General features: G+C 38.7%; 1 protein-coding gene across 3 annotated transcripts in view; it reads left to right on the plus strand.

Annotated features, from left to right (window-relative positions):
- LOC122556711 (peroxisome proliferator-activated receptor gamma coactivator 1-alpha) overlaps positions 1–26,982 on the plus strand; it is a 147,046-nt gene that overhangs the window by 114,383 nt on the left and 5,681 nt on the right. Inside the window, exons 2-9 of one of the 3 annotated variants that reach the window (XR_015759785.1) lie at positions 7,998–8,174; positions 10,980–11,171; positions 13,336–13,458; positions 15,275–16,646; positions 18,016–18,055; positions 18,257–18,330; positions 19,217–20,069; positions 24,558–24,769. Coding sequence is in view for 2 of the 3 variants with exons in the window: in XM_043703778.2 (XP_043559713.2) it covers positions 7,998–8,174; positions 10,980–11,171; positions 13,336–13,458; positions 15,275–16,646; positions 18,016–18,055; positions 18,257–18,330; positions 19,217–20,069; positions 24,558–24,654 (2,928 nt within the window). In the remaining variant the exon portion in view is untranslated. The remainder of the gene's footprint in view (positions 1–7,997; positions 8,175–10,979; positions 11,172–13,335; positions 13,459–15,274; positions 16,647–18,015; positions 18,056–18,256; positions 18,331–19,216; positions 20,070–24,557; positions 24,770–26,982) is intronic. The other 2 variants (XM_043703778.2, XM_043703779.2) reach the window with 2 other exon arrangements.

Raw genomic sequence — 26,982 nt, forward strand, 5'->3', positions numbered from 1 at the left:
ATTCACAGCCATTTTCAACCAGTGTTACTGAGTTAATGATCAATCTCAGCCTTGTCCTGTGAGCAAAACAGCTGCCAATCTTCACCATTCTGCTACTATCCCTAAACCGCCCCTTTATCTGTAGCACCCCCTACCCCCACATCTAGTCCTGAAGAAGGATTATAACTGAAATGTTGACTTCTCCACCTCCTGATGCTGACTGGTTTGCTGTGTTCTTCCCACCTCTTGTCTGTCTACTTTGGTTTCAAGCTGTGCAGTTTTTTTTTGTTTCTAGCCAATCTTCAGCCAATTCAATTCACTCAACAAATGGCCAAGGGCACCGGGTACACCAAAGATTAGATTAAATTCCCTACAGTGTGGAAACAGGCCATTTGGCCCAACAAGTACACACCGACCCTCTGACGAGTAACCCACCCAAACCCATTTCCCTCTGACTAATGCACCTAACACAATGGGCAATTTAGTATGGCCAATTCACCTAACCTGCACATCTTTGGATTGTGGGAGGAAACGGGAGCACCCGGAGGAAACCCACGCAGACATGGGGAGAATGTGCAAACTCCACACAGTCTCCCAAGGCTGGAATTGAACCTGAGTGCCTGGCACTGTGAGGCTGTAGTGCTAACCACTGTGCCACCTGGATCTGAAACATTCTAGAAATAATGCTCCAGAATGACTTCTCTGTGCGACACACCAAACTGTTCCATTGAAACTGTAAAACTGACATCTCCTTACAGTGTGGAAAAGTGTCCAGGTATGTCCTTTATAAGAAGTGGACAAATCCTTTTATGGCCATTCATCACACCACCCACCTCCCTCATCTCATCAGTCTCCTCTCAATCATTCACAAAATATGGGAGGTGTCATGCAACATGTGGCACTCACACAGCAATAACTGCTTACCATTAAATTTGGGTTCCATTAGGGCCAGCCCTGCATTTTCTATAGCTTTGACTCAAACTTGACAAAATAACTCAACTTGAGGTTAGGTGAGATGGACTGACATTGAGGCAGCATTTGACTAAGTGTGGTGTCAACGAGCCCTAATAAAACTGATGTCAATGAAAAACATGAGAAAAACATGCCACTCTTTTGAGTCACATCTAACACCAAGAAGAGGACAAGAGTGTTTTGCAAGAGAGCATCCTACACTCAACCATCTTCAGCTGCTCTGTCATGACCTCTCCTCCAACTTAAGGTTGGAAGTGGAGATTTTATTATATTCCTTTACAGGACTCTGACATTGCTGGCTAAGGTAACATTTTTTGCCCATCCCCAGGAGACAATTAAGAATCAGCCACAAGTAGAGTCACATGTAGGCCAGACCAGGTAAGGATCCTTCCAACATTTCAATTAATGAGTAGGTCAACCCATCAAGATATTTTCATCTTTCAGTCATTCAAGGAAAAATCCTATTAAGATCCTAATAAGTTGAAGTTCGAGTGCATTAAAGTTATGGATGCTACATTTCTTATTCATAACTCTACCCCTGAATGGGATTACTGATAAACACCAAACGTAAAATTAGCCAATGCTTGCATTTGACTGTTCTGTACCTTCGAGTAGAGACTTTTCAAATTTTTTGATGCTTATTCAAATTACATTACAAGAGTGCTAGACCATTTAGATAATTGAACTTTTTTTTAAGGCTTTTTTTTTAAAAATCAAGCTAAATATTTTTTAAAAAATTGTTCTGAACCTTACAAAAACAAGATGTTGGCTATTTTAGGTTGGCTAGCTTATCTCCTAAATAGCTCATGTCAGTGCATCCAGATACTTAAATGTATCTTCAAATGAATCACCTGGCTCTGTGTTAACATGGCATCAGTACAGATCTGTGTTGGCTAAGCATTCCAAAATGACTGATTAAATTTAATAATTAATGGTAAAATTGCCAGCTAAGAATTTTTCGATCTTCTATGGATTACTGCTTGCTCACTAACTCAAGAGTCTCAGCATTTTTTTTTACCAGTTTTCTACATGACTCAAATCTTGTGACATTTAGTTTAAATCACCAAGCAAGCTGATTATTACCAAGGTGAAAGACTTACTTCTACTCAGCTTATGCTGAAAGCATTTGTGACAGTCATCAGCCAATTACTGGAAGGCATGCTGTTAATAGCCAATCCCATGGCTTTGAGGGACTGACATGGCTTATTGCTGTATCACCAACTTGTCACAGAACAGCGTAACACAGTCGTAGTTATGGAATTACATCTTATGCACAATGTTCCAAATAACACCATCCTTGGGTGGATTCTGCAAATCTGGAAGAACAGACCCAGCAGGGATGGTAGCACAGTGGTATGCAATCAGGAAAGAGTTGGTCTGGTAGCACTTGATGTTTACTCTGGATCCCTTGAAATGTCATAACATCAGGTTAAATATGGCGAGGAAACCTCCTGCTGATTGCCACCTACCGCTCCCTCCTTGGCTGGTGAATCAGTATGTGTCCAGGTTGGACACTTGAAGAAAGCACTTAGGGTGGCAGCAGTGCAGACTGCACTCCTAGGTAGGGATACCTCAATGTCCATCACCAAATATTGGCAGCGCCACTACTTACCATGCAGATTGAGTCCAAAAGGACATTGCAGCTAGCCTAGATCTCCAGCAGGTGAAGAAAGCAACTAGAAGGTAGAGCAACATACATGATCTCTCCCTCACCAACTTGTCTGCCACAAATTCATCTGTCCATGATAGTAGTAGTAAAAATGACCATTGCACAGTCCTCGTGGAAACGCTGTCCAATCTTCATTCATAATGACGATATATCCATCGTGTCATTTGACTTTATCACCCTGTTAAATGCAATAGACTTCAAACATATTTAACAGCTCAAGAGTTAGCATCCATTAAGTACTGTGGGCCATTAGCAACACCAGAACTGTACACGAACAGAATCTATAACGTTATGACCCAACATATCCCCAACATTGCCATTACCATCATTCAAGGGATCAACCCTCATTTAATGGAGAGTGCAAGAGGGCCTGTTAGGCATACCTAAAATAAGATGTCAACCTGGTGAAGCTACAAAATGGGCTACCTGCAAGCCAAACAGCATAAGCAACAAATTTTAGTTAGGGCTAAGTGATTCCATTATCAACAGATAATGAATTAAGCTCATGAATGGTGATGGCCAATTAAACAATTAAGTGGGAGAGGAGGCTTCACAAACATCCCCATCCTCAATGATTGGAAAGCCTAATACATCAGTCCAAAAGAATTTGTAACAATCTTCAGCCAGAAGTGCTGAGTAGATGATCCGTCTCGGCCTCCTCTGAGGGCCCCAGCTTCACATCTACATCAAGTTTTTCACCTCAAGATGTTACAAAGCACTTTAAAACTGAGGAAGTATTTTTTGTAATGTAGTCGCCATCATAACACAGGAAGCAAATTAGCATCACTGTAAAACTGAACAGCATTAATTTGCTTTTAATGTGTCTTGCTGGCCTTCATTGTGCAACATATAAAGCACCAGCGCTTCAATAAAGATGAATCTGGCTGACTCCCAACATAAGTGCACTAAAAAAGTATTTGTGCTGCAACAGTTGAAGACGTTGTTGACCTTCTCTACTAGTGAACTCTCGATGTTAAGATCAAAGGATTGTCATTGCCAACACTTTGCTAAAACAATCCAAAACTAATTGCACTGTCCCAGGCTCCCATGTGCCCTGCTTCTAACCTTAAAAAATGCAATTGTTTCTACCTCCCCCATTGGACATTTTTAAACATTTCATGTTTCAACAACCTATTGGTGCCTTGTCGATGGTGGACAGGCTTTGAGGAGTCACATGCTGAGGAATTTCCAGCCTTTGACATACTCTTGAAGCCACAGTATTTGTAATATCACTCCAGTTTGAAATCATTAGTGAATTTAGCAATTGCTGTTCCATTGAATATCAAAGAGAGAGTTTTAGATTCTGTCATGTTAGAGATGTTCATTGCTTGAAACTTGTGTAGTGTGAATGTCACGTGCCATTTAGTAGCGTGAGGCTGAATGTTTCCATGTCTTACAGTATCTGGACACAGACTGCTTCAGTATCTGAACACTTATGAATGATATGAACATCACCACTTTTCACCTTATGTTGGAGGACCTGATTTGGAGAACCACCTGATGAAGGAGCATCGCTCTGAAAGCTAGTGCTTCCAAATAAACCTGTTGGACTATAACCTGGTGTTGTGTGATTTTTAAATATGTTGGAGGAAAGGTCAATGATAAAGGAGCTAAAGATGGTTGGGCCAGGAACATTTTCCTGCCTGTAGATATCCTGCAGCGATATCCTGGCATTGAGATAATTGGCCTCCAATAGCCATGTACTCAGACCAGTACTTACCCCTGGATAGCCAGTGATTTCAATTTTACCAGAACTTCTTAATATTACAATTGATTAACTGCTGCCTTGATGTCATGAGCAGTTATACTCATCACTCCATAGAGAACTTTCAATTTCTTTAAGGGGCATTGCTTTTCATTTCATGTGCTGTTTGGAATGTATTCATTTTCTCATGGATATGCAACAATTAAAAGTTGATAATCAGCATTGAAAAAAAACTAGAAAGTAACATTGGAAATAAAAGCGAACTGGGAAGAAATTATAAAAAGGTTAGATAAAATGAAAATAAATTTTGGACACTGAATAATGTATTAGGAGTGCAGTGAAATCAGAAAATAAGTATATATTTCTGATTTCAAGCCACATCTCCAGTGAGGATACTGGAGTAAATGAAAAAAACACACTTGCACTTTTGGTGCAGCAGACAGAAGTCACCTTGCATTGCAGTGAAGGAAAGTGCTATCATTAGAACAGAGATTCAGTATTGAGAAACAGATGGGATTTTAAGTGCATTTACCTGTCAACAGCATCTAGTGTAAACCTGCAGTGTGACATCAAGATTGTTGCCAGACGCTGGAAGGAAACTCACTCAGATTGATTGTTCCTCCTCAGAACTACCAAAATGTGACTTTCAGCAACCATTTAAAATTGATTACCTCAGCACCACATACTCTAGAAGACCTTCAAAGACTGATTGGAAGAACTGAGTTAGACAAGTAAAATTAATTTAAATTGATTAGACCAGGGCTTGTTCATTTATTTATTTATTTTTAAAAAATCACTGAGCATACAAGTCCTTCAAGCAGGTGTGACTAGAATCTTTCCTTGAGGTTTTAATACAAGACAGACCTTGTGAGTAATAGCTTTATTCAAAACAGCAGGGTATGATATGGCTATCTTTGCTATTGAAATTCTTTGTCATTTAAAGATTATCTGATGCACTTGTGAGGAGGGAATTCAATCTTATTGTGATTGGAATCATACAAGATAGTGTATTTTCTTAAAGTTATTTTCTTAAAGTGTCTTTATCTGTTACATCAGTTGACAAATAGAATTTAAATGCAGGTAAATATTTTAAAACCGAGACAATAGTTCACATTAACATGGTGATCACTCTGCCATATCAAAAATTGTGATTAACCACAACAAATTGTCACCGGTCATTTGTACCGATGGCATTGCATTGCAAAAGTTGTTTCAAACCCACTTTGAACCTTCTTATCAAACATTGTAGAATAAATTAAAATTGCCTAATTGCATTGTGTGTTATTGCAGTTATTCAAGAGGTTTCTGGAACTCATGAGATAATAATGATACTGAATTTTATTGGTTTTTAAATCATAAAATCCTTTCGTCCTTCATTTGCTGGAAATGTGCCGATTCTAATTGCTCAGCTGAATAGTTGGTGTATGATTTTAATGCTGTTATGGACAGTCAGGCTGCTACAAATTGAGTAGGTCCTTGGACCAGAAATTGGATCAGGCCCAAATTGGAGTGTGCTTGAGGCACAGAATACATTGCAAGTGCTTATTAAGGTTGGCAGTATGATTAGAAGTGAGGTGATAGCAAATTGGAAGCGTAATGTAGATTTTGGGCAGAATGATGAAAGGAAATGGGAAGAAATTGAAAGGAAGCTAGTAGTGGCCCACAGTTTGAACATGGAGTGCTTCTGACCAACATTAAGCTAATTTTTAGAACATAGAACATTACAGCGCAGTACAGGCCCTTCAGTCCTCGATGTTGCGCCGCCCTGTCATACTAATCTGAAGCCTAGCCCTATTCCAGGTATGTCCATATGCCTGTTCAATGACGACCTAAATGCACTTAAACTTGGCGAATCTACTGCCGTTGCAGGCAAAGCATTCCATAGTGTTTTCTAGTGTTGGCATCCAGTAACGTGGCAGATATGACAAGTCAATTTTTATATATAATTCTATGGAAGTACTTAAGAGATCTTATTTTCATCATCAAGGCAAATAGTGGAAATCAGGAAAATTCGCAGCTCAGCTTGCCAGCCTTGGGAGAAAGTACCAACAAAAGTATCCTAATGACTTGGGAGAAGAGTTCAGATGTGGCCCTAGAGGCAGCCAGATACCTCTATGAATAAAGCTGGCAACATGATTAGAGATATGGTGGTGGCAAATTGGGAGCCTAATATAACTCACAGGTGCAGGAATTTGTCCCATTTGCGAAACAAGCAGTGAAAGCCAAACCATACCACTTTACCCTTCACACACTAATAATTCATCATCTATGCTAGGTCATGTCTCCAGAGACTAAAAAAAACTGCAGATGCTGGAATCTAAAGTAGACAGTCAGGAGGCTGGAAGAACACAGCAACCAGGCAGCATCAGGAGGTGGAGAAGATGACATTTTGGGTGTTACCTGAAGCAGGGTTACTTCTCCACCTCCTGATGCTGCCTGGCTTGTTGGGTTCTTTCAGCCTTCCTGCCTGTCTACTTTAACTCATGTCTCCAGGCCAGGCTGTGATCCCCATCCATCAGGAATGTTTTCACCAGAATTCAGGTGCTTCAACAGGGCAATTGATGTTTGGGTTCTCAGCCACAACACTATGTGTTCTTATGTGATGGCACAAATGTCTATTTTTCTAAATGTTGAAACATCCAAGCCCCTGCTTGTTTGACAGCTTTAGCTTGTTGTCAATTTCGCAATGTTTGTTTACACAAGTTTTTAAGAAGTTTCAAATGGTTGTAATTTATATTATTGATATTTTAAAGGGCCTGGGTTATTGATATGTTTATTGATCTGTAATGAAACAAGTATGTTTTTAATATAGTACAAAATATTGAATGAAATTACATTTTAGAAAGCTTTATTTTACACATCATATTGCCACTTGAGGATTCCCTATCTCTATATAGTGTGTAGTGGGCAATTCTGAATAGAAGTGCCATAGTTTGACATGGGGCATGAGGGACCATGATGGGACAATTTCAAAAGTGCTCCCTAGTCAACCTGACACAGCTCAGGCCCTGATGTTTGCTTTAGGTCATCATCAGATGCAAATCAAAATACTATTGGATGTTTCCCTAAAGTTGTTCATGTGAACTTCTTTGCAATTGTTTCCTGACTGGAAAAAAATGATATCTACAGAGCCAATTTCACCCTCTTGATATTAAACATAGTAACTTGCATACTGTGCAGAGTATGAAATTAACATTGGTTAACCTGAAAAACTAGGACACAATCACTGCACCGCAAGAGTCTCTGTTCAGCACAAATTATATGCTTGCAAAGTGTTGATCATAAAATTGAACTGGCTGGTATATCCATAAACTATGCTTGCAAGAACCAAATTCCTGTTAACAAAAGGCATATATATGTCTCTTTTAGTCTTGGATTCACTTCATGTTAGTGACCTTATTAGAGTTAGTGTGTGGTAGTAATTCCATACAGTACTTTACCATGCAGAATTTTTGAAAAATTAAAAGCACCTAATATGATAAGTATATAGTCAATGGGAAATATTAGTTGGTTTGTACGCTTACTTTGGCATCAAATTTGCACTGTGTCACAACGATCATCATAAAGTTATTTCTGTAGACGCAATGTTAAAGGGTTAATTTTATCTAGATTGTTCCCTCATTCTGTGACTGAGGTTTATAGCAGACTAACTCTAATTATTCTCTTTCGCAGTATGGTTCAGTGGCCGGTGATGACCGTCTATATTCAGACTTTCCTGAAATTGACCTTTCCCAGCTGGATGTGAATGATCTTGATTCAGTTAGCTGCCTTAGTGAACTTCAGTGGGACAATGACCAAACAGAAATAACTTCCAGCCAGTATAATACAGATGATTCTGAACTTTTTGAAGTAAGTATGCATTTCAGATCTAGTACTCCATTCTGCAAATGCTAAATAAGCTAAAACATGGTAGAAATTAAACCTTTGCATTCTTTTGGAGCTAAAACATTTTCTTATGGTAATCACGTGCTATTTCCACATATTCAGTAAAGGAAGGAGAAAATGAGGACATTATGGTTTTGCAGGCAAGCTACTAAACATCATACCATGGTAGTTTGATATAAATGGACATTGTGCGTTATTTAAATGTTTATTACATTAACAACCATTCCTGAAAATATGTTTAAATATGCATTTTATTAATTTTAATTAAAATTATGAGTTCCCCATTCCTCCTGTATTACAAGTCATGAAGGCCTACAGTCTTCAGTTAATCTAAGACATCAAGTATACTGAATGTTATCAGCCAGTCATCTGTATACTGAAGCTCAAAGACTGAGGTTGATTTCAGTATTGGATTGGAGATGGACTAGCTCAACAGTTTCTTGTCTGTGCTTTAGCTTATCTTCACACTTGTAGTTAAATTGCTGGAAGTGAGGTGTGATAAAGTAGTGGTATGACTCGAGAAGAGGATTGATATAACCTTATTCGACCTTAGTCTTCCTTGAGATAAGTGTGGATCATGGTTTGCACATTATTATGGATTAGACAGGAGTTGCTGACAAACATCTAAGGGCATGTCCAGCAGTTGCTTCTGTACCTTACACTTTTCTTGAAGTTTCTGCAAGTTGGCCCTCAGGGCTGTGGCACCTCTGAATGGCAAAAACTGCACTGCAACTCTGAGAGGAGTTCCGCCGCTACTGGGAGGAGGCACTTGGGGAGGAATGTTTAATTATTTTCCCTGCAGTAGACAGGAGGGAGACTCCTCCCATAGTGACCCCAATCATGGAATCATAGAATCCTTACAATGCGAAAAGAGGCTATTCATCCTATTAAGTCAGCACCAACTGTCCAAAGAGTGTCAGAGCCACATTCACCTTTCTTGAATCACTCCCTTCCTGAATAAGAATGATAAGAGATGTGCAAGATTCCTGGAATGCAGTGCTCTTCCCAGATGTGATTTCCCTCATACCTGCTTCCCTTTTGCCATAACCCTTTATTCCCCAGCTGATCAAGGATCTATCTACCTCAGCCTTATATATATATACAAGAACTCTACCCCCATACCTTCTGTGGCAAGGAGTTTCAAAGATACTTAAGTCTGTAAGAGAAGAGACCTTTCCTAATCTCAGTCTTATCAGATACTCCTTTATTCTGAGACTAATCCCTCTAGACCTAGGCTCTCCCATGAGGAAAAGCATCCTCCCAGCATTTACCATGTCAAGCCTGTTAAGAATCCTATATTTTTCAGTGAGATTACCTCTCATTCTTCTAAAGTCAAGTGAGTAGAGACCCAATCTGTTTAGCCTTTGCTCGTAAGACAACCCCTCCACACCAGGGATCATCCTCATGAACCTTTTCTAAACTGCCTCTATTGAAATTATATCTTTCATTAAATAAAGGGACCAGCACTCCTAGAACTCCAGATGTGGTTTCACCAGTACCTTGTACAGTTCAAGTAAGATTTTCCTCCTCTTATACTCCAAACCACTTATAATAAGGGCCGACATTGCATTAGCTGCTGCACCAATGGGCTAGTCTTCTGTGCCTAATGCACATGTATCCTCCAATCCCTTTTGTGTTGCAGCTTTCTGCAGTTTTTCTCCATTCAAAAATATTGTACTCTTTTGTTCTTCCTTTCAAAATGAACAACTTTGTATTTTCCCACATTATACAGTACTCCATTCGCCAACTTTTTGCCCACTTACTTTACCTATCAACATCTCTCTGTAAACTGTTTGTATCCCTCTCACAATCATCTTTCCACCTATTTTTATCATGTCGGCAAATGTGGCTACAGTCCATTCACTTCCTTCCTCCAAGACATTATTGTAGACTGTAAACAGTTGCGGTCCCAGTACTGGTCTCTGCGAAACCCCACTGCTTACAGGTCGCCAGCCTGAAAAGAATCCCTTATTCCCCACTTGCTGTTTCCTGCCCATGAGCCAATTAGGTGAAGCAGTTAAGAGCCATCCTCTGGTGTCTTATATAGGCCAGTATGGATAGGGCTGCCTCTTGAAGGGCATGGAACCAATTGAGTTTTTGGATTTGATATTACTTTAGCTGGTGCTAATCTTTTACTTTCAGATTAAAATTCCCAAACTAGAAATCATTCTCTAGTTAATTAGCCCTGGTCTCCAGGTTAGTAGGCAGTTAAAGTAACCACCATGCTGAAACAGAGGAACTGCTCAGTATTGTCCTGAATATTGATGCTATAAAGAGCAATACTAATGAAAAGTTTCTTTCAGTGGTTTACACTTTTGAAAATAAATCACAACCTATGTAATTGTCTCATACTTGCTCCTGTGCAGAAGTACAATCAGAGTAAAATGTTTTGCTGTAGTATACTTTCAACATCATGAACCTTATGAATTTTGGCCTTCCAGTTGGTTGTGCAAATTCTTTAAGCCTTATGCTCTTAGCAACTGCCAAAGTGATTTTTATTGAACACAACCTCTTTTACAGTTATTTTTCAATCTCCATTAATGTATTTATAATATATAGAGAGAGGCTGATATAAAAAATTGTAGTTTTCCTAATTCAAATCTCAGACGGTCGGCTAGATAAATAGAAGCACATTTCTCTGTGTTGCTTGGTTTATACAGAATGGATTAAAATTGAATGTAAATTTCTATGTTCCTCATAGTTAGAAAGGTAAACATTGTGCAACTGTGTCAGATCCTGTTATCTAACTCCTTTGCTTCAATATTCTAGATCATAGAGGAAGAAAATGAGGCCTTGCTGGCTGCTCTCACTGAGACACTGGACGACATCCAAGTAGATGATGTGAGCCTGTCTGCGTTCAAGGAACTTGCAGATGGAGTTGTGACTGATTCGTTGGAAACTGCCTCATTATCAACACCAGATGGCAGCCCTTCTACCACAAAGGCTGATGAACCATCTCTAGTAAGAATCCTTCCTACTGTTTAAAAGGAATTGGATGAGCCTCTGGGTACCCGCTGCATGGGTATAATGTAGGCAAAATAAGGTCTGAATTTTTTAAATTTTCAGGTTTAAAAATAGTAAAATAAGTTTTTTTGTTTCGTTTCCTGTTAAGTTGCATGTACCATTAATCATTTCTGTTAATAAATAGGTTACTGAAATCAAAATGTATGAATAGGCTAAGATTTGATATATTTTACCATTAATTTTAAAATGTTCCAAACAGATGTGGAATTTTCCTTAAATAGGACTTTCAATTGGCAACTTGTTCTGTCTTTCCAAATGCCCCTACTAGCTTATGTGAATTTGGATTAAGGTGGTCAGCTTTCAATTCAGTCACATTCATCTACTCCCTTCCCTCCACTGACAGCTCCCTCTCCAGAGAAAGTGTGAAAGTTTTGTTGGGCTGCTTCTGCAGGACCTTCAAGCTCACTGCAACCAAACATTTGCCTGGAAGGTTATCACAAAATGCAACTTTGCCAATTTGGGAGGATATGCGAATGTGGAATTTGAAACATAAACAGATCAGCTACAATCTTATTGAATGGCAGAGCAGGCCCAGGGACTGAATGGTCTCTTGCTGAACTTATTTTGGATGTTCATGGTATGATTTGATGGAAGGTCATTTTCATTTGCCCCAAACTATGTATCTTGCACCCTCTCTCAGTATCCTAGTGTTTTGAATGAATATTAATTTATAGGTCAGAAATAGAACAGAACGCATCTTAATTAATTCAATCGTACTGTTATCAAGTGTGTAGTGGATTGAAACAAGTATAAAATCACTTGGCATAGCTAATCACATCAATCCTTTCATTGTAACATTGAACTATGAAATCACTATGACATACTTGACCACAAAAGATGCATGTACATTTTATTTATATTATGCCATCTACAGCTTTCTTCTAGTTTTTCTTTTGATTGGCTACGGTGGCAATGGCCTATTGGTATTATCACTAAACTATTAATCCAGTGATCCAGCTTCCAATCGGCCTTAGCAGATGGTGGAATCTGAATTCAATAAAAATCTGGAATGATAAGTCTAATGATGATTGGGAAACCGTTGTCAAGTGTCAGGAAAACCCCCATTTGGTTTGCTAATGTTTCTTCAAGAGGGAAACTGCTCTCCTCAACTGGCCTGGCCAACATGCTGCTCCAGATCCACAGCAATGTGGTGGATTCTTAACTGCTGTCTGAGGAAATTCTATGGGATTTGAACTGGTCTAACCAATGACACCTACATGCTGTGAATGAATTAACAAAAAAGAAAAATGGGACCATTCAACTTTATTTCATAAGGGTGAATTTTTCTGCCAACTTTGTTAAACCAGAAGCCTCTCTTGTATAAAAACAGGACTTATTGGTTGTATTTTTTTAATTGAATAAATCTTTTGCTCATTTTGTTTTAAAATAGTTCCTGAGAAAAAGATTCAGAATTTTGAAAGAAGTTGTGGATGCCAAAAATAGTAAATGTCTGGACATAATAAAATATGTTGGAAAAACTCAGCAGGTCAAGCAGCATCTGTGTGGAGGTTCAGGGTTAACATTTCGTTTGACAATCTTTGAGAGCAGTTCTGATGCTGAGTTTTTCCAGCATTTTTCATTCTTGTTTCAAATTTTATGCATTCGCAGTATTTGCTTTTGAAATACTTGGGCATACTGGCTGTGCAGTAGGCTAATCAGAGGATTCAGGTGATTCCATTAATCATGTCAATGCATGAACAATTTATAATCTATCTTTTGAAACATGAGATTAAATTATAGTTTTTTTTTATATTGCTCCCTGGTGACTATTATTATTTATAATATATACTGTTTCAATTTCTTTCTGGTTTTGGTCAGGTTTTATGTCATCAGCAGCTGTCAGTACAGTCAGCAAATGTCAGTGTATTCCCTGTCTTTGATGTGCTTTGACATTCATACAAGAGGATTAGCGATTATGCCATAATTACTGCAGGTTTATTAAGACCTAATCTGCAGTCAATCTCTGTCCAGTATATATTATAAAAATCTAACACGAAGAAAGTAGAAATTCTATAATATACATTTCTATTACAGTTTTTGTTTGTAAGTGGAATTTATATTAAACTTGTAATGTAATATTTTGACATATACTTTTTGATAGTTAAGGAAACTCCTTCTGGCTCCACAAAATGTGCAGTTAAGCTATGAACGACAAAAGGGAACCAGTTCTACACAAAATGCATCCAGTAACCACAAGCCAAAAGCACATCGCCCTTCTATCAAGGTATTATTCTCTTATACTGCATTGCGTGTATCTTTACTTTTTACAGATATAGCTCGTTTTTGGTTTGTATTGTTTAATTATTATTTGCAACTTCTTCTGAGTTCCGTGAAATATTACTGATCTAATGTAATGGATTTTGAATGCATTCTCGCACTTTCAGTCATGGCAGAATATTTTTACCACTGCTTTAATTCATAATTTTTAGCGGTAGTGAGTCACAGAAGTGGCTCCAGTAGAGGAATATTTCACTGAAGCAAAAAGATACAAAATTTCCTTTGGTGTCTCAGTTGATTCAAATATTGTCTAACTGATATTTTGCAGAGTTGCAAATAAACCCAGAAGCTTCCAGCTTTGATTTCTGGTCTGTTTGCAGCGAGGACAATGATATCGATACCATATCCATGGGTTAGGGAGGGGAAAAATCTGCTAAAATTCTATTGGACTGCTTACCCCTGTTAGATTGTTATGAAAGTGTGGACATCGAGTGAGAAAAAGCTGTGAAGACCCCATGGACAGAATGTCTTGTGTCCTGCCGGCAGGTTAACAGATGTGGGGGGTTTCCACCTGAGTTTGTGCCCTACTAACCTCAACTGATAGCCCCAAAATGGCTAATTCTTAGCTGTTTCCTTGCCCAGCCTCAATTTTGAGATTGACGGGAAGGGTTCAGGGACAGCAGGGAATCCTAGCTAGTTAACCTGCGGGAATCTCAAACAGGACATTACTGGGGTAGTGAAGTGCCTACCTCATGGCCCTCCTTCCACTTTGGCTGCTTCAAAAGTCAACCCCCCAGTGCATGCTCACTCCCCTCAACACTAAACCTGGCCCATGGAGTCAAAGATTCCGAATCTGACGGCTCCTTGTTGAGTCACAGCCTTAACCAGTAGCACTACTAAGACTACAGGACTGCTGACCAATGTGATTGGCTGGCAGTGGAGGCAGATCTCTTACACGAGTTTATAAAATCATGAGGGGTATTCAAAAGGTAAATAGACAAGGTCGGTTCCCTGGGTTTGGAATCCAGAACTAGAGGACATAGGTTTAGTGTGAGAGGGGAAAGATTTAAAAGGGACTTAAGGGACAACGTTTTCACGCAAGGGGTGATATGGAATGTGCTGCTAGAGGAAGTGGTAGTAGACCGGCAGGAGGCTGGAAGGATACAGCAAGCCAGGCAGCATCAGGAGGTGGAGAAGTCAACGTTTCAGGTGGTGACCCTGAAGAATTGGATTCCACTATCTGCATTTTTTTTTGTCTCTGAGGAAGTGGTGGAGGCTGATACAATTACAACTTTTAAAAGGTATCTGGATGGATATATGAACAGGAAGGATTCAGAGGGATATGGGCCAACTGCTGGCAAATGGGACGAGATTAATTTAGGATACCTGGTTGACATGGACAAATTAGACAATAGCATCTGTTTCCATGCTGTACATCTCTATGACTCTCCGACCTTAAGTGAGGGATGGAACTCCAGACTGCAACCAACAAATAAAATTTATAAAAATATTACTGTAAGCATATAATAAATAAATTACATTGGTGTCGTGCTGTCACCCACTATCTCTTCAGATGGCAGAACAAAAAGTCTTGACCTATGAGGAAATAGTATGTGGAATCTCCATTGCCATATAGATGAGGTCTTTAGATAAAGCTTTACTGTTATTATTATTGTACTGTATTATTGCTTTTGAATTACTAAAATGAAGAGAGGTGAAAATTGTTTTGGCAAAGTGAAGTTTATGAAGTCTCAGTTTTAATGAATTGATCTCTTTGGCCTTTATCATACTCTGATCCTCTTTTTGTTTTGTTTAATAAAAAGGTTGAAGGCCCACAGGGCAGTAAACCACACAGCACCTGTCAACGTCATCATCGAACATTCACAGAGTTACACAAGCACCTGACATCAACTACCTGTCCTTCCCCGTTTAAAACAGATGATTCCAAACTCACTAAAAAAGACCAAAGCAGTCCAGTGTGGACTTCACAGTATCACCAGTCACATCACCCACAAGGTGAGAGTGAGGATGATGGTGATGTTGATGACAATTGTGTTAATGATGGTGCTAACAAAGAATTGGATTGCTTCAATGATAGGAATGGGGAACACAAACAAGGACAAAACATTCTACAAAATGGCACGTCTTGCCTTGCAGCCAATAAGTCCAAAGATGTGGTGGCATCAGCAAAATGCAGTTGGACTAAAAGCACTCAGTTTCCCACAGAAGCAGAATTGCGTTCAGTAATTGAGCTTATCAAGTACATGCACTCGTATTGTCTTCCACCTAGGAAATATCTGGTAGACATGACTGAACAGGGTGGTAGCTGCAATGCTAATTGTAAAAAGCCAAACAGTGACTGCTCTTTGCAGGACCTTATAAAACCCAGCATAGACAATCAGAAACTCTCCAATTCCTTAAAGTCAAATGTCAGACCAGGGCTGGGAAGGACCACTCCAAATATTTGCAAATGGAATATGAGAGAGCATTCCAAGTGTTCCATACTAAGGGAGCTATTGGAAAATAATATTGCTCTAGATGTGAGCAAACCTTATAGACTTCATAATCTTTTGTATCCAGTTTACACTCACTCACCTAGTAAAGTTGAGGCTGCTGTACCTATGGTAGTGCCCCGGAATGAATATGATCGTACTTATTATACTGAAACCATCAAATGTACACTGGAAAAGCACAGAAAGAAATGTAGTAAGAGCAGGGCTGCTAAAACATGGGACACAACAAGGAAACCAGGAAGTACATGCCTTGCGGTTAGACGCTCATTAAGGTTGAACCCTCAGGCTAATGAGGTCTTGAAATTTAATTTAGACTCAGCTTCAAGTGGAAGTTTGACGAGAGTAGATTTGAAGAAAACTCTAAAGGAGTCTGGGTCTGTGAATGTGCAGATGATGTTCAATGAGGAAGAGAAGGAGCAGGTAGCAGAAATTGAGATAGATTGTTGTGGACAGCAACTCTGTGACAGTGGTGCAAGCATTGTGCTAGATGACCAGCGGCATCTACAATCCTGTAATCAAGTGCGATGGACTGAGGAGAACAACAATGAAGAAAGTTCGTTTATTCCTGACCTTTCCATGGTTCCATGCTCTAATATAGTTGAGGACCATCAAGCCGTTACTGCACAGGACTTCCTATTTAATGAAACCAAGATGCAAGAAACCAGGACTAGCAGAAAGCTAGGTAATCCTGTTTAGCCTATCTGCTTAATTCTGTGCAATAATTAAACAAAACTATGCCCCTGAGCCTCTTTCAAAGCTTATTATAACATTACTGCAGTCTTTTGGAAAATTGCAATCATTTTCATTAACACAAAAGTTAACTCCTGTAACCGTGTTCAGGTCTGTTTATTCTTACTATTGTTTTACCATTCTGTGGAGACAATTCTCTGCTGGTTGCTTCTTCCAATGATCCGATTTGCTTTTTCACTTTCTTTATGTAGACAGAATACCAAGAAATAGCATCTTATTTCAAGATGTTAATTTTCTTCATCTCTTTAATACTTAACTGGATCAGCTGAGATTATTTTTAAATAAACTATTTAGTGTTGATGCTGTAATTTAAAAAAAAACTCAGATTGGCCGTACTGGATGTTTTACCCACATCTTACATCTTGCACCTATGTCTGTATAGGGACATTTTGAAGACGACCCTTCTGTCTATCCTCAGACTCCTGTGGCTCCCTGATTGAAATTCTTCCAGTACCTGCTTTCACCCTTGAAATTACTTTTTTCTTCCATCATGTTGCTTGAAATTGAAGAAGTACCAACTGATAATTACCATTTCAGTAGAACAGTTTACAAACCCTATTTCTATTTGTCTCTTAAAGAAATGGTCAGCTAAGTATAGAGTATGAAGTGCAGCAACGTAAAGAAATCAGGGAAGTAATCAAGGCAAAGCACAAAACAGGTCTTAAAGATGTGGTAGCCATTTTAAATGTTGTAGGTAGAAAATCTTAATCTTTCCATCTGCCCATTCATGCATTGGCAGAAAATGATAAGTAAACAGCAACTTTAGGTACCACCAATTTTAAAATCGCAAAGCAGCATCAAAATAAACTATTCTTGATCACATTATAAGCCACGTGTGTAGAAAGTGCCAGTTTCCAGAGTAAATTGGAGTGCAAGGTTTACGGTACTCAACGTGATGCATTTATGCACTACGACAAAGTCTCCTACTTAAAAGGGACTGTCTTAAGTTAGATTAATGTTTTCCAATAAAACTTTGATCATATCACCCTTCAAACATTACTCATTCTATACAACGGAGAAACAATTCGGATCTGTAGTTCTTTTGCTACAAATGAATGATTCCAATTGGTGCATAATATCTTGTTTTCATTCTGTCTTAAAATCTTACCGATTTCCTCTTTACTATTGTGTACTTTTATTTTTATTAAAGCTTGTATTTTAATTATGATCTGATATAAAACTTAGAGGTTGAAAATTATTGCCTAAAAATATCTTAATTCTCTATAACAAACAGTCAAATGATTTACAGAATAGCACCAGGTTACTCCATCGTTGACATTTCTTCACATTTATTTTTGCAGCTAAACCTACAAGCTTGTTACTGAGTCCAGAGTCTGAAAGGTAGGTGACACTCAGGATGGAGTTAGGATTCAGCAGATGCAAAACCCAATCTGGCTCTTACAGTTTGAATTCTTGGATTAGAATTTCATCATTTCCAAACCAGTGCTTAGTTGTATGATTTCAAGATCTTGCATTTTGCATTTTTAATATGTCATTTTAAGTATATTATAGTTTCATCGATCTTATTTTTCCTATTTTCAGTGACTCCAAAGATTCCCCTCTTGAGAGCAAACCCTTTGAACAAACTCTGAGTGTAGAACTGTGTGGAACTGCTGGTAAGGATACAGACTTACAACTGACACCATTACTAATTCAGATAAGATCCTGTTGCTCTCAGACTGGTTCAGAAGAGAGAAGAATTTTATGAAAGATTGAAATTTCTTTAATGACTCTTGTTTTCAGCCAAGACAAATGTACTGTTTAGGCATTTTTCAAAGTAAGACAAATCAAAGACAATTTCTAATTTTCACACAAATATATGTTTGTTTGGAAGTGCCGTCACCTTTTATTTTGTATCCTTCTCATTACTCCATGCACCAGTTGAAGAGGTTTTATGCTGACACAGATAGCTTCAGAATGTCTTGGTTTCATTTAAATACCCGCATCACCTTTACTGAGAAAAATATAACAAAAACGTTGAGTCAGTCTTACAGTACTCCTTTCATAGCTTTCTGAGATCTGTAATGCATTTGTGCTGTCAGCAGAATGTTAGCACATAGACTGCATCTATTTTATCGATAGACACAAGCAGAATATTAAATGTTATGAGCGAAGATGCCAGTTCACTCTGGCTCCGGGCTTTTATGTGTTTTTTTGACATTGAGTCAATATGAATGAGATAATTTAGATGCATTTCTGATGTGCTTTCAAATCTGAGAAGCAGAATTCCAGAGGTGCACTGGGGAATACTATGAAAGTGCATAGCAATGAATTTATTTCTAACTTGATGTAGTAATGTGGAAAACAAAAACTTTATTTTTGTCTGATCCCCATATTTTACTTTGGAACATTATACAGTGTGGTGGTTATATATTTAAAAATAAAATTTCAAGCATCTCAATGCTATATTGATGAATTGAAACACTTTCCTTTATGTCACACAAAATAGTGACAATTATTTTGTATTATTGAGTACCAATGTTAGATTTTTTTGTTCTCCAGGACTTACACCTCCAACTACTCCACCACACAAAACAACTCGAGATGATCCTTTCAAGACATCAATAAAGACTGAATCACCTGTTGACAACAGAATTAACCAGTTACCATCAAAAAATCATTGGAGTTCTTTGTCAAAACGTCTTGTTAATAAACACCCTGAGCAAACTGAGCTCTATGCTTACCTTAGCAAAGCCACAGTTACCCCCATTCAAATGGAAGGCAAAAAAGTTAAAAGGTCATACACTAGATGCTTTGGTGATCATGATTACTGCCAATTGTATAGGTCAGAGACTGAAACTGAAAGAAATATTTTGAGACTTTATGAACTTCCAAACTCCAATGGTCAACAGAATTTAAAGGAAAAACATGACAGTTATTCACTTTACAATGAAAAGAGACAGAAGATGTCTCCCATTCCAAATCATGGACTTAATTGTGAGAAAGTAGAGATGAGCAAAGAGCTTCCAGTTCAAAGCAGCAATAAGAAATCAATGAAAGACCAAGAGATAAGAGCCAAATTATTCAAGCACTTTGGTTATCCAAAAGAAGCCATCACTGATGAGGAGAAGCAGCATATGCTTGAAGACACTGATTGTGATCTTAAGAAACACTGCTGTTATTCAGATATAAAGCTACAAACTTGGATGAAGAAGCCTGACACCAGTTCTTGGGCTTTGTCACCAACCATTGCCTTGCATAAACAATCCAAGTCACTGCCAAAGGACCCTTTGCATCCTCAAGAACGTCAATTAGACAGGGAACGAACAAAGACCTACTCTAACCAACAGCGCAAAGCATCTTTTGGATCTTCACGCACACAATCCAGGTTTGCAGTGAAAAGGGAATCTGCCAGGTAGGATATGCAAAGTCTGCACTTGGAAAAAAGTAAGACTATGAAATCTGAACCAAGAACAGGTCATTCAGTTCATCAAGTACACAACATCACAGCATTATTGGCTCTTCTACCCCAATCCTTATGAGCTGATCTCCTACTCTGAAAAGTGCTATTCCATTCCACCTGCACGTAAAAGAAAATTAAATAATACTGTTGACATCTGTATCTAAACTAACCCACTAGTGCAAACCTGAAAATTGACCCATTCATCATTCTGTGGGGTTGTGGTGGTTGTTGGAGGGAGATGGTAAGTGGGTGGGAATGGGAACGGGTCTGGAAGGAAGATCATTTACTTGAGTCCTTGATTTCAATTAATCCTCATCTCCAGATTTCCTTTACCCAGATTCCCTATCTTCTCTAGTTCTCAGTGTCCCTCTGTCCCTTAATACCAAGTGCATGATTAGTCTTTTGGATTGATCTGAACCTAATCCCATAATTGCTGTCACTGTACACCCAAATCTACATACGTCTCTCTGCTGTGCCCTTTGCTATTCCCCAAACATCTAGCAGCTAGCTAAACCTGTATCCAGGCACACCTTAGCTTGGACTGGCACGCTGATTACAAGAGGCCAATGTTGCAAAGCCAAAGCTGCTTCATGGTGGCAGATAGTGAAATCACAAAGAGTGGTAACCTTGATTGCAGCAGGAAATCTACAGGAATACAGAATTCTCCCAGCTGCCAGCAGCAGTCCCTAGGAAATCCACAACCCATTCTGTGAGACATTTGAAAATTCCAAATGGTTGCTAATCTATATCCATATTGTAAAGTCACAATCTACATCAAATGTGATTGACATTCAGAGTTTTGTGTTTGCCATTTATTACTGATCTGTCATTTGGAAAGAACATTCCAGTATTTGCTTGAGAGATATGAGCAAATATACATTGGCTACTGTATTGTGGAATTTTACAGCATAGAGAGAGAGAGCGTATTAAGCCCACAATATTTGCCTCCGCTCTCCCCTGCCATATTCCTATATTCCGGCTATATTCCTACCCTGCATCTATACTTTTTATACCCTGTTTAGTTTTGTATTGCAAGTCACTACTCTTCCATAAGCTATTATTGATCCTGTTTCCATCACTATTTTAGACAGGGCTTCCCATGCTTAGCCACTCTCTTTTTCTCACAGTAACATTATGCCTCCTTGCTGTTGCTGATATTACATTTATGCCCTGCTATTAAGTCACCAACTCATGAAAAATGTTTCTCTCTGATTTAATTTATTAAAACAGTTCTAATATATTTTCTTCATGCTAATGCTCTGTTGTAGCCTTTCGAGCTGAACTTCTAACAATACTGTTCCAAACTTTTATTCTGAAAGCAGGTGTGCAAAACTTAAAAAGAAACATTTAAAAAGTTGTCCATCTTCTAAGCACCAACCTGTTTGGGCATGTTGGCATACACTACTGGACCTGGTGAGGCTTGAACTTGGATTGTTGGGCTTAGAAGTAAGGACATTACCACTATACCACTAAAAAGTGGGAACTTGAGCTCCATTTAATATTAATTATTTGTTTAAAAATCTTCAGCAGAAGAATTGGAGCCTGATTTGAATTTGATATAATGACTGAATAGTGTTATAGAGCTGACATCAGCAAAGTACAGTGTATTCTTTTTATGGAAAATATGTTTCTGGATCATCAAATAAACTAGAAGAATCATGTCCAACACAACCATGTATGGCAACTTACTTATTTTTCTTTGGCTTCTATGGCAGTTTTTTTATTCATACCCATTTCATCCATCATTTTCTAAGACTGTCTAATCCCCGATACTTCAGATGTAAGCCCCACCGTCAGGTTTCTTCACTCCCACTTTGAATATTTTTTGTGCAAAGTTAAATGGAAAGTGAAACAGAAAGCTGATTTCAGCCCCATGCATTCTCCACCCCACCTCTGGAAGCTTTGAACTAGGCCTGTTGATTGGGAAATCATGGAATAATGTTAACAAAAGGGTGTTGTCATAGAGTCATAGAGATGTACAGAATGGAAACAGACCCTTTTGTCCAACCCGTCCATGCCGACCAGATATCCCAATAAGGAAGTTACTTGGTGCTATTGCCTTTTTCGGATCTCAAGTTCTTTCCACTCTCATGATCTGTGTTCTCAGTCTCTCCTCATAATATATGTTCTGTCCTCGGTTTCTCTAAGGCTCTGATGTTTTATGCTGCTGGATAGTCCATCCTGGTCCATCCTGTTAGTGTTTATTCACTTGCTGGTAATCTGCACACATGGCCTTGCTCATTCTGCTGTGTCTGATACTCTTTGCCATTTGGTAGTTGATCTCTCTAAACTGCATTTGATGTATTGACTTTTGAATACAATCATAATGGTAATTACTTACATGTAATTTAATGTTTTATTTGGCTCATTAGTTTTATTGCTATTAACACAGTAGATGCTTGTCATATAAACTCATAAACTTTTTATTCAGTTGCAGCTGACTGCCATTCTTACATTCACCTTGCTTAGATTGAAGCCTGACTTTGATGCATCAAATCATAATTGAAGTTTTGATTTGGAGATGCCGGTGTTGGACTGGGGTGTACAAAGTTAAAAATCACACAACACCAGGTTATAGTCCAACAGGTTTAATTGGAAGCACTAGCTTTCGGAGCAATGCTCCTTCATCAGGTGATCACCTGATGAAGCAGCGTCGCTCCGAAAGCTAGTGCTTCCAATTAAACCTGTTGGACTATAACCTGGTGTTGTGTGATTTTTAACTAAGTGAAGTTTTATTGCATTAAAGAGTTCAAATCAGTCATTACCATACACAAAAGAAAAGTAGTTCATATTTCTCTTTTTTTTTCATTTTGCCATTTGTCAAACTTCTGTGGTGCTGCACACAGGTTAGTAAGACCTGATGCAAAATTCATGTTAGAATTAGTGGGCATGCACAGAATTGAATCAAGGTATGCACGGAGGAGACGGATAGGAGGGGAAGAGATGGAGGAGAGAATGGGAGAGGTGGAAGTTAGAGAAGAAGATCTGCGACAAGTGAGTAAGAGACATGTTAGAGGAGCATGGGTTAGAGAAATAGGGAACCATAAATGAGAGACTGGTAAGATGGAAATGCAGAAGAAAGAAATTTGTGGAATAAGGAAAGACATGGGAAGCCAAAAAAAGTGCTTTAGTGACTGCCAAAGGAGTGTAATAGGTGCAACAGATAAATGGAGAGGGAAGGCAGCATAGACCAGAAGAACTAGTCACGGTGAGAGAAGTTGGAGCATGTTTTTCAGGTGAAATTCATGCAGCTAAAATTATATGTAACCCTGCAGGTATAGGATGGTGAAATGTGATGTTTATAACCAAATCAAATCTCAACGTTGATGGCATCATGGAATATTTAGACACTGCCTCAGCTGTCCTGTTTGAGTATTTACGTATGTTTTCTTTTGCTGGAAGAGAGATGAGTGGGTATCCTTACTGATGCCTCTGAGGTAGTAATGCCACTGATGAAATTAACCTTGTGTTGTAATAATTTGTGGTTGTAAACATGTAAACAGGATCAGCTGAAAATAAAACAACTCTAAGTATTTAAGACAAAAAAACCTACAGGCATCAGTTGAATTAGTCACATTTTTCAATGTCTTTTGAAATAACTGTTGTGAGCCACATTACTTTTATCCTTTCTATGTGTAAAAAAATCAACACCTGAATGTGTGGATAAGCTTTCATGTTATAAGATATACTAAATAACTTTTTCAAGACTTCACAACATTCTATTTTTCCTTCTTTCTCCCTTTCGAAGGCTATGACTGCTCATGATGTAGTGTCCCAAGGGCCCTGATGACCTTAGAAGATCTGACCAAATCATTTGCACAATCTTTTGTGTGAGCTAAGATGGTGGCTGTTGTCAGGTTACTCAACCATAACAAACATTATAATGAAAGCTAATTGTACCCTCACTTGATATTGGAACACACACACACTTTGCACTAACACACGAGAAGAAAAGGAAGCAAAAACCCTCATCATCCTCCCACATCACTGGTTGTAAGTGAGCAGAAGCAAAATGTAGGAATTGGTTAATGTTGTGTCTGTCACTGGCTCCAAGTCATGCATCAAACCCAATTGCCTTTGTGTCTTTAGCTGTAAGCTAAATTCGCACAATTTTCTTGCCGAATTTTTTGAGTACAACATCCAGTACTATTATCATTTGTGCTAATCCAGTTAAGTGTCTATGTTTGTCATCCTATTTGAATAGTTTACAACATAGAACTGTGCTTGATGAACTATGTTTATTAAACAGATTTAGAAACTACAGCTGTACAAAATGGCCATTCAGCATTTGTACCATTTTTAACAATTCCAAAAGGAGCTATGTACTGCTCCTAAAATTTATCAATATATTTCGATTCATGTACAAGTTTTTTTTTAAAAAAAATACTATTTTAAAGTTATTGTTGATTAGAAGTTATGGCTTTACTTAAATTTCCACAGAAATGGCAGTCAGGACAAATATTCATACAAGAAACAAATTTGGAAGGAAGAGAACTTTGAAAAAGCAAACCAAATGAACAAAAAGAACAAAGCCATAGTAAGTATTGAAGATAGAGCACATGGAGTTGAACGTTGACTGTTTTTACACATGGATGGGAACTTTCTCAACTCTTGAGCTCAGTGGGCAACAGCAAGAATTGTGGGAACATGTGGTGAGTTTGAAACAAGGTTGAAGAATCTTGCTGTTGAGAAAAATAGCTCCAATTTTCCCCTCACTTAAGGTTTCAATGGCAAGTTCTGAGTCTCACTAATAAGTAGCAACTACCTTATTTCAATGCATTTGCATCTAATTAATATTCAAAATCAGCTCAGCTTTATGCAACTTGCAATTCTCCCCTTCTCTGCCAAGAAACTAGACAACAACTGTTCCTGACTTAAACGTCAGAGTGGTTACTGCTGCTTCCTTCTTCCCTGAAGATGGTATTGGAGAAGGCCGCTATCTGTTTTCAGGCCCTTGATATCTGGTGCCTTGGCTTCCTCTTTGTAGAGGATGGCCCTCCTCTTGAACACCACCATCCACCAGAACCTCTGGGTATCTGTCTGGAAAGTGGGCTGCCAGCTTCACTTTCTGAGTATGTCAGAATGTTCCTGTAGCAGTGGCAAATTTTCTCTCTCCTGCATCATGATTGCATGAGAAGGATGTCAAAGAGGCCAGTTGCATAAATTAATAAGGGAAGGTGTGAGATATAGTGTGTAGAACGTGGCTGAGTCATGATGGGATACCTGCCTGAAAATAGCACTTAACCTAAAAATGAGAAAATTCAGCCCATTTACTTTAGACGTGGGCTAGTGGGTGCTTTAAAGCTATCATTACTTAGAGGCATACGATCATAGAGAGAGACAGCATGGAAACAGACATTTCAATCCAACTTGCCCAAGCTGAGCATATATCGAAAATAAATCTCATACCATTTGCAAGCATTTTGCCCATATCCCTCTAAACCCTTCCTATTCACATACCCATCTAGATGCTTTTTAAATGTTGTAATTGTACCAACTCCACTACTCCCTCTGGCAGCTTGTTCCAAACATGCACTACCCGCTGCATGTAAAAGCTGCCCTTTAGGTTCCTTTTATATCTTTCTCCTCTCACCTTAAACCAATGCCCTCTAGCTTTGGATGTGCCCACCCTGGAAAAATGACCTCATCTATTTACCCTATTCATGCCCCGCATGACTTTATAAACCTCCATAAGGTCACCCCTTAGCCTCCGACACTTCAGGGAAAATAGCCCCAGCCTGCTCAGCCTTTCCCTATAGCTCAAACCCTCAAACCCTGGCAACATGCTTGTAAATCATTTCTAAACCTTTTCAAGTTTCACAACATCCTTCCCATTGCAAGAAGACCAGAATTACATGCAGTATTTGAGTAGGGGCCTAACCAATGTTCTGTACAGCCGCAAAATGACTTCCCAATTCCTATACTCAGTCACTGACCAAGAAAGGCAAGCATACCAAATGTCTTCTTCACTATCCTATCTACCTGTGATTCCTCTTTCTAGGATTTATGAACCTGCATTCCAAGGTCACTTTGTTCTGCGACATGCGCCAGGACCTTACCATTAAGTGTATAAGTTCTGCCCTGATTTGCCTTTGCCTATAAGTTTTGGTGTCATCTACAAACTTACTAACCATACCTCCTACAGTCACATCCAAATCATTTATACAAAGGACTAAAACAGTTATATTTATTAATTATTGCTTCACTAAACCTACAGATGGGAGAGCAACACAAAAGGTTAAAAAAAAGTTGGCAAAACTCCCCGGCTCCATTTTCCTTCACCCAGACCTAATCAGAAAGGCCACCAACTTGTTCTTCACAGGCCGCTAGTTGCCCTCAATAATTCTGCCAGAATATCTGACCTGGCCTCCTCTCCCCTACACCAATACTATCCAAGGTCCTAAAGAAAATTGCCTTTGAATCTTTGGAGCTCATGCCCATTCAACTTGGCTCCTCTTCTTCAAATGCAACCAACTCCTTCTTGGTGGCAGTGATGCCATGGCTCTGCTTAATTACCCAGGCCTACTCAGAAAAATGGTACAGTAGCACCAGCAGGACTGGGTGGAAGTCCTGTCCTGCCTCAATATTACCAATAAAACGAAAATCCAGCCCATGTCTGAAACCAATATGACCCTTAATTTTCCGAACTGTTACATTTTCCAAATGCAAGACTATCTACTGGAAGGGCTACTGAAAGGAATTGATGGTACCCTTCATCAGAATCAGAAAAAAGGAAAGTCAAAATTGACATTTACTTGACTCATTTTAGCAAAATTTTATTATTGTAGTAGGAATTTGATTTTGCTTTACACAACAATTTTATGATAAAACAAAATATGAATATTTATAGATTCCGATTTTCCCA

Source organism: Chiloscyllium plagiosum, unplaced genomic scaffold, assembly GCF_037043375.1.
Source record: "Chiloscyllium plagiosum isolate Xiang-an unplaced genomic scaffold, Cpla_swu_hap1 HiC_scaffold_16, whole genome shotgun sequence".
Taxonomy (NCBI): Eukaryota; Metazoa; Chordata; class Chondrichthyes; order Orectolobiformes; family Hemiscylliidae; genus Chiloscyllium; species Chiloscyllium plagiosum.